Genomic DNA, 16,019 nt, shown 5'->3' with positions numbered 1-16,019 from the left:
TTTTCTCACGGAAAGAAAAAAAAGACACAGAGTATGGCAATTGCTGAAAGTGGTAATGGAAAAGGAAGTAATTTTTATGTAGACATGATGCTGGCTTTTTTCTTTCCTTTTCCCTCTTAGTTTCTTTAAAAAACCTGGGTGCTGACGTCTAATCCTAAGCAGCCGGTCAGGGTAAGCCTATATCAATAAATGGCATTTCAGAGTTGTGGGAAACAGAAAATAACAAAAAGAGAGAGAGATGGGGAAGGATATAACAGTCAAAGACCTTTTCAGTAACATAGATTAAGATTTACAATTGAATTAAGAAAGATTGGTTGTTCAAGCTCATTAAAAGATGACCGATTAGATTTTTTTTTTTTCTTTCTTTTTTTAAGCAGAATGGTTTGTGGCCAGCTGTTCTGAACAGAAACGTGATTCTGCTTTCTCTTAAAATCCTTCAGGCTTTGGATTAAGTACTGTCTTGCATTTACTTTGGCCACTCTTCTTGGTTTGTAATGACTTCTGTATTTTACCTCTGGTTAATGGTGCTCTTCAGTAAGACAACAAAGGATCTAAGCCATAGGCATCAATAAAAGCCCTGCCAATATCTCTGTTGCAGCTGGACAACTAGTCCATAATGGCTAGTAGTGTAGATGACAAAGAGACACCCTGCAGGCTTTGTGTGGAAGGAGTGGGAAGCCTTAGCTTTCTGACATGACAAGGACCATCTAGAAGGTAGTTTGGATCTACTTTGCTCTAAAAGTACTTTGCTCTGCGATGTGACTAGTGAATCTTCAGAGTTCATGGTGACTGGATTTTTGGACCTGAGAAGATCTAAGTAGAAATTGACAGTTAGTTAGAAATAAATGTGTTGTTTTTAAAATTTTGGATGCTGTAGTGGTTTTAGGCTGATCCAGCAACTAAAACTCACACAGTCTCTCCTTCTCCAGTAAAGTAGAGAGGAGAGAAAAAAAAAACAAAGGGACTGAGGGTTGAGACAAGAACAGACGGAGCACCCACCAACCATGGTCCTGGGCAAAACAGGCAGAGCTTTTCTCAAAGCAAAACAGTTTATTAATGATTACTTAGAAGGACAAAGGGAAACAAAAACCGATTACTTGAGAGAGGACAGAAAGAAACAAAACCAGATCTTAAAACCGACACCTCCCCCCCCCCCCTTCCTTTTCCTCCCGGCTCTACCTCCTCCCCCCAGCAGCACAGGGGGCAGGGACTGGGGGAGTGCAGGTCAGTTCGTTCCGTGCTGTTACTGCTGCTTCTTTCTTAAAGGAGAAGGAGTCCTTACACCCTTTTCCCCTGCTCCAATGGATCCCCAACCCACGAGGAAAAATCCACAAACTTCTCCAGCGTGAGTCCAGCCCACTGGAAACAATCCTTCCCCACAGATTGCTCCGGTGTGGGCTTTACCACAGTCTCGGATACTTAGGGAGCTGTAGCCACTCGCTCCGGCGTGGGTTGTCACGAAGACTCCAGATGCCTCTCTGCCTTGTCGTGCACCCCAACACGACCATCCTCAGGCTCAGGCATCTTCTCCCCACGGGCTGCGAGTGGGTCTCTGCTCCACCGAGGCCGTCCTGGTTGCAGGGGGCCGCCTGCTATCTCACCATCAGCCGCAGGGGAAACTCGGCTCCGGCACACCTCCTCCCGCTCCATCCTCACTGACCTGGTGTCGATGCAGCTGTTTCTCTCAGATCTCAGTCCTCTCCAGGTGAACTCAGCCCAGTGGGCACCCCGGGAGTGGGGTGCCCCCGAGTTCCCCAGCTGGCTCCGCCGCCGCCATTCTCCGTGGGCGGCGCCGGCCCGACGCAGGCAGCTGCCCGGCCGGGAGCCAGGGAGCGGGGGCAGTGCCCTCCTCCCTTCTCTGCGCGATCCTGGGCGAAGCACCTTTTCCAGTCCCTTTGTCCTGACTTAAATAGGGCAATTCGCAGAGGTGCCCTATTGGCTCAATCCCGAGGGGGATGGCAGTCTGATCTGGTGGCCAGAACCAAGCCTAACCCGGTTCCAAAACCGGGGAGGTCACAGGGAGCAAAACCCCTCTCCTGCCACCAGAACCACCCCCCCTCCACATCAAACCATGACATATGCATACTAAAAGTTTACAATGCAGTTTAAAAAGTATTTTAGAAAAAGATTTAAACCCCGCCTCTAGATTGCTCTGCTGAAGCCAGAGTGCTATCATAAACATACACGTTCGGTTTAGGGTCTAAATGATAAATGTCAAAGTTGTGCTCTGTAAAGTTGTCAACCAGTCATTGTAACTTCCAAGAATGACATAGCAGTGCCAGGAAACAAAAGCAAAGTGGAAACTCATTTAAAATGTGTATATATTCAAGTGCAATATCATGTACATACAAATGGTAACCTAGCTGGTTTGGGACTGTGGAGGCACATCTAGTAAACATACTGTCGTTTAATAGATCTCACAGTTAACAAAATTTCACATTATTGTGACAAACTTTTGTCCATCAACTTGCAGGAAGAACTGCTTGAAGGCATTGAGTGAAAGCATTTAATTAGAGTACTCCAACAATGTTTCTGCTATCTTTGCTATTGACAATATGGAAATTATTTTGTTGGAGAGCAATATGGAAATAAATGCTATTGGTATTTGATTTGGGTATTAGGAAAAAGCATAGTCACAGACTAAAACCCCATGATGTTCACTATTGTATGTACACACACACACAAACCCTCTTCAAGAACTGACAATTCTGTAAATATTTTGAAAACAAAAGCTCACTTGTTCAATGTAACAACTGTTGCTTAGGTTATTAAACAGAGCTTCAGAACAGACACTGTGAACAGAACATCTAGGTGTCTAGGCAGTCTGAGAGTATTCATAACTGTAAAGACCTGTAGTGAAATTTGGGACAATATGGGATGTGAAACAGTTCTTAGCTCAACTAGGTCTTGAACCTGTGGAAAGACTTTTATTGATGGCTTCTAACTTCACTGGGGAACAATAAGACTTTTGTTTGTCATATGATTAATGTGCCTGAATTGCAAGGCACATTTGACACGTTTTGTCTGAAACTAAGACTTTTGTGTGCTTTTTCTTCATGGAAAGTGAGACAGACAGTGGTTCTTAGCGCACAGACACTCAGTCCAAGAAAAAGTTTTGAATGATCTTTACTAGAACATCTCTCCTTCGAAATAAGTTATATGTAGAGAGCAGAAGATTTGTTAGAGATACTGGCCTGAACTTTTTGTTGAGAGGCTCCTAATCTAGTAACAAGCAAGAATAAAATGTGTGGCTTGTTTAAAAAAATTATTTTCACTGATAAATCTTTTTCCCCCTAGAACAGTTGTTGGCTTTGAATCTGACGTAATTCATTTATATTGAGTCTTGCTTTGTATAGCTTACTTTCTTCATCAGATATCAGTCAAAGTAAATTTCAAAAATATGCTGAATTCATCTCCGGTAAAAAGTAGTGGAAGTAATATAACACAGACTTTGAGCTGGCTTTTCCATAGCAGTTGCTATCATTGCTTATAGAGCTATCCAGTCCCGTTGCAACACTTTCTCAAGGGTGAGAAAAATGTGGACAGGGATTTACCTGCTGCCCAATGAAGCTGGACACAGCTGTGCAGAGCGAGGTGGCTGAATGAGCTTCCTATCTTAATATAAGTAGAAATACATTAACAGTTATTTCTTCCTTTTGTTCTTTGTCAGCTGTATAGCAGAAATGTAAAAACATTTCCGTTCTAGTATTTTATTTACAATCTGAATTATTCTAAAATGTATTCCCAAGCAAATGACATTTACTCTGTTTGTTTGTGCTGTGGAATGGGAGAGTGCACTCAGGCAAGGCTCAGGAGAGAATCCACTAGGCTGCTATTTCATTCTAGTGTCTAGTAAGGCACTGTTCTTCAAAATAGCATTTTATTTCTCCCAGACTCTTTGATCTTTAGCAGAATTTGAACTCTTTCTAAAAGTTTGGCATACTTTGATCTCAAGTTGCAATCTGTGGCCGCAAGTGTTTGGTAGTTCTGATTTCGGAGTGACATATTTATACCCCTGTTGTCTAGTCGTCACGCTTTTCTGGTATCTCTTCTAGATGTCCCATGACATTATCTGCACGTCCTTTGGAAACAGAATAGAATAGGTCCTAACCCCGGGAGCCTCTCCTGGAGCCGGGGGAAGCCCTGTACCAGTCTATGGAGAGCTGCAATGGATCTTCTTCTCCTATTTACAGACTGGCAGGTGGGAGAATGAAGCCTGACCACATGAAATCTCTAGTGCAGAGCTTTAGAGATCTGGAGGATTAGGTCGATTTGGAATATGGAATGAGAGTTTTTACTGCTTATGTGAAGTGAACTTTGAATGTTATTGGGGAATTCTAATATTTAGTACTCACTAGTTTTTAGGTTTCTTCTGTCATAACATCTCTTGTGAGTATTATTCAAAGAGTGAACAAACTGGCTCGCAGATTAGGGACACTATTGGAAAACAGGCAGTGGTTGGATGACACAATCAGAATGGTATTTGGGACTTTCCTCAAAAACATGCTTATTTTCCGAGGTCTATGCAGCTTCTTAGTTAAAATATGACAAATTGAGGTCTTATGTTTGTCGTAACATAATGCTTACACATTTTTCCATCTGAAATAACTGGAGAAGATCTGGGGCTATTGAAGCTGGAATCTGCTCATTAGGTACGTTCAATTTCAGTGAGTTCTGACATGGCTTTCTGATGTGAGATCAGTTTATGAAAATAAGCTTGACTTGCAAATATTATTTTGAATGCAGATTGGAACTGCCCCTGTGTCAAAGTGCTATGTTGTAGTTACCTCTCCTTGCTGAAAAAATAATCTCTACTGAAAGTGTAACCGAATTTGTGGTTTCGTTCCTCCTTCAATGCAGTGTTCAAACACTAGCTTAACTTTACACATGTTTCTTATCCTCAATAAGGATGCTTATTTATGTTGAGACCTGGTAAGGCAGCAAACAATATTGAGTAGAAGAAAAACCAAAATTCAACTGATTAAAATATTCCATTTTCTCATCCTCTTAACATTGTCCTTATTTCTTCTAACATAGAATCAATATAGCAACTATATTTGACCAAAGAGTGGTATTGGAGGTGTTAATGGAGAGAAAAACCTCTGAGATCATTTTACCCGATGGCTTATAGCAGACCTATGACAGCTTATAAAGATTCCACGCAAACAACTGGTCTTAAACATGAATTTCTTATGCTTTAAGCAATTCTGAAATTATTTTATTGCCACTGCAGTCATAGAAATAAGTCAATGTTTGTAGGAGACCCAAGGAAATTTTCCTAACTGTCAGGAGAAGAATCTTAGGACCAAATAGGTAAAGTCTGCTGCAGCCAGTAAAGTTCCATCACTTTTCACCAGACGAAAACTACTTTTTTACTTTTTTGAAATTCTTGTTTGAATAAGGGTAGCAATTTCCTCTGTTGTTATTACAACACGAATGGAGTCCTATTGAGTTGCTCACTAAAAGTTTTATAGCTAAAGTGCTGTAAGTGTTTTCATTATAAATGGCTATCATAAAGCCCTATAACTTGCTTGTAAAAATTCTGCGGCAATAAAAATCTGGCACTTACAAGGTCGGTTCTGGAGCTAATTTATTTAAATTAATTTATTAAAATAATTGAACAGTCATTGTGAAGTAATGAATGTAGCAAACAATTATATTAATGTTTGGTGCCTCATAGTGCTTTTCATAAAAGCAAAAAAAGTTTTCAAAAGAACATGGGTGAAGCACTGAGTTGGCTTTGGCAATTATGTGAATTTAGACATAAAAACATTTTTTCTTAACAAGTTGCTGTATACGTTTAATACATTCTATGAGATAAATGTCCTACTGTTATGGTGCATTTAGTGTCTAAATGATTCAAATATTGTAGGGGCCTTGCATTTCAGAGACTCTGGATATTTTTTAGGCTAAAGGAACTGATGCCATTGAAATGAAAAATATTTGCAGGAAAATTGTTTACATAAGGATCTGTCTCTGAATGCATTTGCAGAATCTCATATTTAAAGTAACAGTAAAAAAAGTGATGTCCTATGCTATCTCCATTGCTCCTTCACTCTCTCTACCTTTCTAATGTAATTCTCTACTTTCTGCTGCAGTGTTTTCATTGTCATACTTTGAGCATAGGGTAGAGTTACGTTTGTTTCTAACTTCATGGTATAATGACCTGTTCAAGAATCTTAATCTGATGAGAGGAGAAGTTGTATGCGAAAATACAGTAATAATAATAATAATAAGCCCTTTTGTTAATTCTTTAGCATAATCATGTTAATGTTTGAAAGTATCGACTTAAACACATCCAGAATTCAAGCAAGAAGATTATCAGATATTTTCTCTGTGAAAAGAAAGACACTGTGAAGAGTTAGATTAGCTGATAATGGCTGATTCTCTGACTGTGACCTCCATGCTGCTCTTTTTGGATAGAGGCACTTTCTCATTATTGTAATAGATGAAGAGAGTCCTCTAAAAATGTGGCGTTCATGGGAATTTTTTTTTTCTCATGAAGAGGTACACTAACAGACACTTCTTGAAAATAAAATCCATGTTGTCACACTGAAACCTAAATAACACAAAGTAATGAAACACGTTGAAAGAGTGTTCTTGTTTTTAAATGACATATACCAGGTGTTTGAGAATATGCCCTCATGCAATGAAGTGTCCATGACATTATTTATTTAAAACTACATGATCGGAGCATGTTTTTTTCAGTAAGCACATCTCATTTTCTGGAGTGCCCTGCTATGCATAACCCTGGAGCCCCTGTTTGTTTATAGGAATAGTTGAGGTGTTTTTTTTTTCTTTTTCTCCAACTATGATCCCCCAGGGTAAATAAAAATGAGGGCTATGTGAAAACTACTAATGTATGGTCTTTACCTAGTTCAGACTTGAGGTCCCAGTGTCTTGTTCAGCATTCTTACATAACACATGACAGTTCCTCTCATCTTGTTGCCGAGACCTTTTCTGTCTATGTGGCTTCATTTTAATGAAATTCAGACCCCAAAGTATGATATATAAAGCCTTATCCATTATTTAAAAGAAACAAACATATACTTTCTGGAATTTGTAATGCAGAAAATATCAAGAAAATCCTACAAATAGGAATAGATTCCTGCAACTTAAAAACAAGCCAGTATACCCAGCCCACCAAAATGTGGGGCAAAATAATTTGAGAAACCTTTGGCTTTTGTCATGTGTCACATAACTTGAAGAATTTAATCTCTAACTTTATCATATGTGAACACAAATAGTTCTCCTCTGTTCTTATATGCTCCTGAGATTACAGATAACAGGGTGATTATTGTGATTATCTTAACTGTGACAGAGTAGGAGAAAGAGAATATAACAAATGCTGAATACAAAGGCCTTTGCAAATGTGTTTGTTTTTTCCACGCCACTGTACTCATTTGGACTTAGTTGTTTTCCTTCTGTTTTATCAGTGCATCCCAATTCTATAAGCACCAACAATGGTTGAGTAGAAGGATCTGTACTACAGATGACTTCTACGTAACAGCAAGTGAATTAATCTGCAATCTCTTCTCCTTCTACCCTTTGTAGCCACTCTGCATCTACCCTGTAGAATTGGATGCATGTGAGGACTAGATCAGGAAAGTTGGATGTATCCTTGGGTGTTTCACCTATGTTTGTAGAGGGTAGTTTGAAGCAATGTAATCTGTGATTTATGGGAGTGGGAATACGTGAGTTGCTAGGCTAATAGCAGTGCAGTTCCTAGTTTCTTTAATCAGCTACAGAAATAATGCTTTAAAAGACTGTCTTACCCTTCATATCAGTCCTCAAAATTGAGGAAGTTCAAAGCCAGCTATTCCCTTATACTTGAATTGAAGACAAGAAAGAAGTCTGGATTTGATCTTACTGATTTTGTGCATTCTCTCTGTAAAAGAACTTTATTACCTCTTTGACAAACAGTTGTACTTTCTGTCTGCAACAAGCTTAGAGCATCTCTGAGTGCCAAAGGATACGCACTGTGAGGTGGTTGCTTGACTGCTTTCCCTAGGTTTCATAGGGAGAAAAGGTTTACATACTATTTATCCTTTTTTCACTCCTAGTCAGCCCAGAATAAGGAACTTGTTATTTCATCTTGCTCTGCAATTTGTTTCTTCCTGCAGCATGGCTGCAAGGTTGCTACTTAGGCATTGTCACATTTAATGCATCCTTCAAGCTGATACGGCCTACTGTCTCCTTTTTTTTTTTTTTCTTTTGAAGGAAAGTTGAGCTGTTGTTTTTTTTCACACCATATAACAATATTCCTTATATAGATCAGTTTTTCTTCACACTGCCCCTTGATGGCTAAGCACAAAGAAGAACAAATACCTCTTCATTAGCTTGACCACATTCTGAAGGAGGGAAGTTTAAAAGGGAAGCTGTAGTTGAAGTTGCCATAAACCAAAGCACCCACTCACAGCCAATGTAGATACAAAGGTAAGATTACTGACAACAGTTTTAAAACTACTGAGTAGGAAACTATTCAATGTTTATTCATCCTCATGCTATTCTGTAGTGCATATAACATGGCTTATAAATTAGGTTCCATGGCCACTGCTGTACAGCAGTAGTTATAAAAATCATTACTGTTTTGTTCACTGGTCATTGCTGCTGCTGTAGAATTGCTGCAGTAGTTTTGATTACTTGGAATAGTATTTGTGGACGTTTTAATGTCATCACTCTATTAATATATGATCTCACTTTAAAAATAGCTGACCAAATCTTCAACTGGTATAAATCAGCATAGTTCTCAGTTGGTGGAGCTAAGGCAGTTTTTATCTGCAGAGCACTTGGCAGGGCAGCTGTTCAAATATGAAAGATCATTGTGTGCAAGGGAGAATACTTTTCTCCTTTCCCCTTCCTTCCTTTTAACATAGAAACTAAACTAGACTTGTAGTGTTTCTATAGGTGCAGAATAAGTCACAGAAGTTGACATAGGATATACCTCAGCCTTGATGATCAGGAATTCATTTCATGAGTGAAAAGGCATCAAAATAACAGTATATAGATTCTGCTGGATGAGATTTTCAGTGGAGTTTCAGAATAGTGAAGTGACTTCATTGTTCATGCAATGATCTGAGGAGTGAAGTAGATTGTGTTCAAAGAATGCTCGGCAGGGGATTCAAATGTTTTCTGAATACAATAATTTTTCCTTTCTTCCTACTCTGTCTCCCTCTTCCTCATCCCATAAATTTTAATGTGTTTCGGTTTTTATCCAGGTATGCAGTTTCTATTTAGTCTGCTAATGTTCATGTCTTCACCTATATAGTTAATGTCCTAGCTTCAAGTTGGAGGTGTTAACACACAGCATGTGTGAAAGTATAAACCAAACACAACTCTGATCTGTCAGTTCTTGACTGTTTGATGAAGCCTCTGCTTTTGAAATTCTCCTCTACTCTCCTGGGAAGGTTGAGACAATGTTTAAGGTGATCCCCTTTGTGATTTTGTTTCCACATTTGCTTTTATCTGGATCTCAACATCTCTCTTCCATTTTTCCTTTAAAATTACTTTGGAACCTGCTGGTGCTGCTTACAAGAAGAACCCAGTTGTAGACTGTGTTATCCGTGGAGTTGACAGAGGGAAATCAGCTGACAGCCTGCAAGGCTTTCCAGTCTCAGCAAGATGACTTGGGAGATTAATTTAGAGAACACAAAAAAAAACTCTTTAAGAAAATTTACCAATGTGTAGAGATCGTCTGAGTGTTAAGAGTGGGCAAATAGAAATGTTAGAGAAAGTCATAGTATTAGAAAAGGCCTTCGGCAGCATTTTATGCAAATGAAGACAGACATTATTAAAAATAATGTCTTGGTCCCCAGACTAGCATGGAAAACCTGCCTTGAATACCCCTTGTGGAAAGCAGAGAGTTAAGACTTTTGTTGTGTGTAATATTTCAAATCATGAAGTCACTAACGTAATTCATCCCAAGTTCTGTATTGGGATGAATAACAGATGCCTAGAGGCTTTTTAAAATTTTTTTAGGAGGAAGAGCAGGTATACTGAAGAGAGGGCTACCCCAGAACTCATTGGTTCCTGTTGCTGAGAAAAGAAATTATTTCCTTCCAGAAGACTTGATCTATGCAGTAAAGCAGTCGCATATTTATTTTGTCACTTGGATTAAGTTTCTGTAACAGGGCTATGATCATACGGATGTGAGTTCATGGCATTTTTCCAGTTATCAATATTGAAATATTAGTGATCAAGCATTTACTGAATGCCATTCCTCAAATGCAGGATCTCCACAACATCTTGTTGCATTCATGGAATTCATTTGTTTGCATTATCTGGCTAACTGGTTCTTTTGTATTGCCAAGGTGATGAACAGATTTGACATTTAGCTGATTACTTCACCAAAATTAAACAGAAAACAGGGCAGCCATCCAAAGTTCCTTTCAGTGTGAAAGCTAATTATAAAAATGCTTCGAGCAGCAATTTCTTTTTGGATGTTAAAGTGCTTTTATTAGATTGTTCCCCTGTCATTTTAAAATTTATTGCTAGACACATATAAATGGTGTTGCCTGCTGGAGTAGAATTATTTTATTTTCTTTTCTATATTTAAGATGGGAGACAAAAGTGTATAGAGCAAATTTTAGACTGAATTTGTTAGTATTTTACATGATTCTGAATAGAAAGGAGAAATAATAATTAGGGCTGGCTTTCATGGATCCAAAATATGTATTTTATCTTTATGCTGAATAAAAACATATATTCACTTCTATTTAAAATTCAGCAACTCCCAGTTTCTAAAAACAATTACTTAGTAAATTAAAAAATCAAATACGTAATTTTAGAAGTTAAATACAGCTCCTGTATTGTTAGAAGCTTGTATTTTATAGTGTAAACAATAAGTGGTGATGGAAAAAATCTAACCATGTGCTTGTACCGGTCTTTCATAAACCATTACTTGTTCTGAAATAGCATAAAACTACCGTAAAGTCATTTTGACAAGGTCATTGAATAAGATTTGGCCAAGTGAATTTTAAGGAGTAAATTTAGAGCTGAAGGGTGCTGTATCCTGTTACCAGATCTTAGAAGTTTCTTGTGAAGTATTTTTTGAATGCCTTGGAATATATTTAACTTTTTATACTGACTGTTGTTATTAGTGTCCTTCAGAGCCCAGACAAGGTGTGATCTGGAGAGGTTTCAAGGTGACAAAGTTGGGGGTTTTTGCATATGATATTGTCTAGCACACTTTGGCTACTAAATCATCTTGTGAGGACATATATTAAATCTTGACACTGAGATCTATTAATATACCTTGAAGCCAAGTGAATTATGTGAATCTGCTGTTTGAAGCTGTAGAATTCTGCCATAACTAGGAGGAAATATTTTGCTGTAGGTAGATTAATGTTGAAAGCTTGTCAAGAAAAAGTTTAATGTTGAAAATTTATTCTTCCTCTTCTTGCCAGTACTTGAGTTTCTATACTAAATCTCATTTGTAATCTGAGGAAAAATAGAGATATAATTTCTTTTGTATTTATCTATGTTATTAGAGTTTCAATGATATAGTCTATTGCCTATTAAAAAGTGCATCCCAATGAATGATCTTCCAGAGGGTAATTTTCGCTCCCATCAATCTGAGAGCTTTTCTTGTAAAATACAGTAACTGCCAGTGCTTATCAAACAATTTAATTCATGCCCATTGCAGAATAAGTAATTAAGATAACTCAACATCCTGTATTAATAAATAACAAAAATGTGAATAAGAGATTTGCTAAATACCCTTTGTGGAAATAACAGATAGGACTTAATGTGCATGCTCTGAGAAAGCTTTGAATAGAAAGGGCATGCAGTCTGAAAAAGAGACCTAAGATAGAGTCTTGGTGAGTGTGCAACACAAATGTGTGTTTGTTTTTGTTTGACTAAAGTTAAAGTATATTTCAGTGCTAAGCCTTCATACTCCTCTTTGTGTCTATATAGTGTCCAAATAACATACAAGTCAATTGACCCCACACTTTTTCAGAACTTCAAATAAATAAATAAGGTCATTTTTTAAAACAGTTACTCAGTCAAGTTAGTAAAATCTCTAATCATTTGTAAACTGTTCCTATAGTTGCATTAGTTTCATTTATATAAAGATTTTAATTAGTGAATTTATGTGGATTTGACATAAACATGTCCTTAATTAAATTACATAAATCTTCATGCTCTGTCACCTCTAAGCACATCTACCTACCTGCTTGACAATGTGATGAATTATTCAAGGATATGTTAAACGGGGAGAAAAATAGTCCTGTTAATTTGAAAGTTCACGGATTATGTCTTTGTCTATAGAGAGCCTCCCTTTGCTGGGTTTGGTCGTTAACAGATGACACGTTTCTGCTCTTTAATCTGTCCCACAGCTATGCTCTGTTGCAGTCTTTCATTGTGTCAATGGGTCTCCTATAATCCAGAGCAAAGTGTGCATATATGAGGCATCTGCTTAAACTATCTAAGGAATGAGCTTAAAACACTTCAGATGCTCTAAAGGCATAAACTTGTGTACATTTTACTTATTCTTCTGTTTTTCTTCTAAGTAAGCAAGGGATATACGGACTTAGCTTTAATGTGAGAGCTGTACAAGCTCATCAGGTGCAGTTTGGCCAGGGTGTCTCCTTAATAGTATTTTTTGATCCTGCATTGGCTTTGTGACAAATTCAGGAAAAAGAGGCAAAAAAAAAATTATCTCTGAAGAACTTACTGCACCCTCAAGCTTCAGTCTCGCAGTGGGACACACTGAGACAAGAGCTTAAATGAGACTGTGGCATAGTAGCACTTAGCATCTGCTTATCAATGCCTATTTTTGGATTAATGTTTAACTTGAGACGTCTGTTAGAGAAGATTTGTTTTTTTGACCAAAATCAATTCAGCAGAAGCATTGAGGGAGAAGGAAATGCAAGACTTTTTGCTGGCCAACGAACTTTGATGCTGAACTCATTTGTATTTGCTAAATTGAAACTTCTTATGTCATAAATGCCACCGAGTTTAAGTCATTTTTGAAAATAAAATGAGTAGTTTAGCCACAGCCAAGAAAAGAGAACTGTAACCCTGCCTTTGGTTGCAGAAATATTTCCTAGAGTATTTCCAACCTACACCTATTGTTTTTCCGTAGGTTGATGGGATACTGTGCCTGGCTGACATTCTTACCGATAACACCCATTCCGAAGCTACTCATGCAGAAGCAGCGGCAGTAATTGCGCAGATCACATCTCCACATCTCACGTTCACTCAGCATCTCAGCAGCTTTCTGGAAAATATGGAAGAAATTGTAACAGCACTTGTCAGTAAGTTCTTTATGGGAGTCTTTCCAGTTAAAATGACAAGTTGGGGTAGGACTGTCTTTCATTGCAAATATTCTCTAAATACTGTTTGCTATTCTTTCCATAACAGATAAAAGAACTCAGCCGTTTTTACTTCTGAATCAGGGTGTGCCGCAATTACATAATATCTTTTACTCCAGTCTATATTTGAACGGAATTTATCCATATATGTCAAAACAGTGTCTGGGTGAAATTTTATTGTTAGAGCCACAGAAAAGACAGCAAAGTGTCCTCCTGTGCCATATTTGTCTGTAAAAGAACTGTTTCTAATAGTTGCTAACCTTTATGCCTGTTGTATTTTCTAAACTTGCTAGAACTCAAGTTCACCACTGCGTCTACGTTTGTATCGTACTTCAGAGGAAAAGTACTGTATAGTATAATCTATGGGCGTTGTTACAAGAAAATAAAAGATCTGTCTTTCTTGTCTAGGCCTCAGATCTATGGTAAGATGAGGCAAAGGTAACAGCAAGCTTTTACTTGACCTGGATCAGTGAGGACACTTCAGAAAAATAAGATTATATTTCTCATTACTTTTTAAAGAAAGGAATCTCTTCTTTCTGGTACTGTGCTCACTCCCTGTCAAATACCAGAAGCTTTCAGTCAAGCTCTTTCTTCTCTCTGATCTGGAAATTCAGTTTCCCAGAGCTTTATGTCAGAAAGTAGTTTGGATAATCTAGTTTAATTTCTCATGTATAATAATAGATCAATACATCTGGGTATTTCTCTACTGAGCCCAATGGCTACAGTTAAACTCCAGTACTTCCGTTTTCATGCGCATTTTTTTTTTTTTTTTTTTTTTTTGTTAAAAATAGAACAGGAAAAGAGCATAGTAGTGCCAGTACTTGAGGATTCTGCAGTGGCTAGGAATTATCTGAGATGTATTTAGGACTTCTTTGGTATGTCCCAAAAGAACTAGTGCTGCAGAAATCAAGGAAACAGTTTATTCCTAATGACCAGATTGTCCAGCAACAAATATTGAAGGTTCTGCACTGAACCTGCCCTGAATCCAGTAGGTGGAATTAACCTGTGCTTAGCTTGGTTCTGCTGTAGCTAGACTGCTAGAGGCATCTGACCTGACTTATTTAAGATGATTTTCCAGGTTATTACAGTGTACCACAGTCAAGAGACAATCTGAATAGCCTATCCAGAAGCTATTAGCAGGTGAAGCGTTTTCCTGATTGTCAATGTTTAAGTTCCATGGGAATTTTAGTAGTACATACTTTGCCCAAGAAATGTGAGTGTTAAAAATAGGACACACATAACTTTGGAAGAGCCCTTTCAGTAATCACACACCAGTCTCCTTATAATATTTATAACTCAGTAATTGAATTACTGTAACATGTTTAATTTTTAAACCATGCCGAAATCCAATTGGCAGGTGATTCAGATCTTAGTTAAAATACATGTATGCAAAGAATTAAAAGGAAGCTGTAGCTTCAGCACCTCTTATTGAAGCTGGAAAATATGCAGGATGATCTTTGACTATAGAGAAATAGGTTTAGAGATAGGCAACATGTATGTGTATCTTGTTTTAAAGAATAAGATATATAGTAGAATTATTCTTTTATGGATCTGTTACTGTTAGCCTTCTGCCTCTTCTGTTTCATTTTATTTAGTTATATCAATCTTTATGTTGAAAAACTTCCAGTGGAATATTTGTACCATTTGTACCATTTGTACCATTTGTAGAATGGTATACTAGGTAGATGATCTCATTAATTAGATGAACGCTAGAAACACTTGGTGTCTAGATTCATGTTTACCATCTTTCCCTGCTTTTGTGATTCAAATGAAGGTGCCTGATGTTAATATCACTTATAAAGCACCTTAACAATATGGCATACTATATAATTGATCAAATTAAGAGGATTTTGTTTTGTTTATTATCTTGATGACTATGAACTTCATCTTAGATACTAAGATTACTAATGCAAGTTGCAGATTCATAAAAATTGCTTTGAAACACCTAACCATGTTTTTTTTTGGAATGAAAGAATGACTTTTATTCAACTTATTTTCTGCATTCCTAGAGCTGTGCCAAGAAGCCTCATCTGGTGAAGTTTTCCTGTTGGCTTCAGCAGCTCTTGCCAATATTACTTTCTTTGATACCATGTCTTGTGAGATATTGCTCCAGTTAAATGCAATGAAGATTCTTCTAGCAGCATGTTCGGACAAACACATAGTGGATACTCCATATTCCCGAGATCAGGTGAGCGGTTTCTCAGTAAGATGCTTCCTAAGTACATTTGTGTAAAAGTCAACAGGTTTCAGCTCTATGTCTGAATCTAGTCAAATCTAAGTTGCCTTCATGTCTTCTGTTCTCGATTCCTTTCAAAATATGGCTTTTTCTTTATCTTCAGTTCCTTTTTGTTATAAGCATTATGAAATATGATGGCTTTTAATGTGATTTTGCAAAATAAATTAAAAAAAGGTGAAGTTCTGTATTTCTAAGATACTAGAATATTTTTTTTTTTCATCGTGAAGATGGTCAAACAGTGACACAGAGACCCAGAGAGGCTGTGGAATCTCCATCTTTGGAGGTTTTCAAAACTTAACTGGACAGAGCTTCGAGATTAATAAGATATATATGGAAACTGCAGCCTAAATATACAATTGTTAGTTCAAAGATGAATTAGCTCCAGAAGCTGAGTAAGGATCTGTTCCTCAGCCCATTGACATTGGTGGGCTTTGGATCAAGTCCTAACTGCATGGTAGGTGGTTTGC

The 16,019-nt window shown here is 37.6% G+C and overlaps 1 protein-coding gene across 1 annotated transcript in view; it reads left to right on the top strand.

Annotated features, from left to right (window-relative positions):
• Positions 1-16,019, top strand: part of INSC (INSC spindle orientation adaptor protein) — a 103,322-nt gene that overhangs the window by 68,980 nt on the left and 18,323 nt on the right. Inside the window, exons 7-8 of the mRNA XM_086613505.1 lie at positions 13,088-13,259; positions 15,326-15,504. Of these exons, the coding sequence (XP_086469631.1) occupies positions 13,088-13,259; positions 15,326-15,504 (351 nt within the window). The remainder of the gene's footprint in view (positions 1-13,087; positions 13,260-15,325; positions 15,505-16,019) is intronic.

The sequence above is a fragment of the Tauraco erythrolophus genome, chromosome 6 (assembly GCF_009769465.1).
Source record: "Tauraco erythrolophus isolate bTauEry1 chromosome 6, bTauEry1.pri, whole genome shotgun sequence".
Classification (NCBI taxonomy): domain Eukaryota; kingdom Metazoa; phylum Chordata; class Aves; order Musophagiformes; family Musophagidae; genus Tauraco; species Tauraco erythrolophus.
Note: the sequence above shows the minus strand (reverse complement) of the source record. Positions and strands in the feature narration are given on the sequence as shown.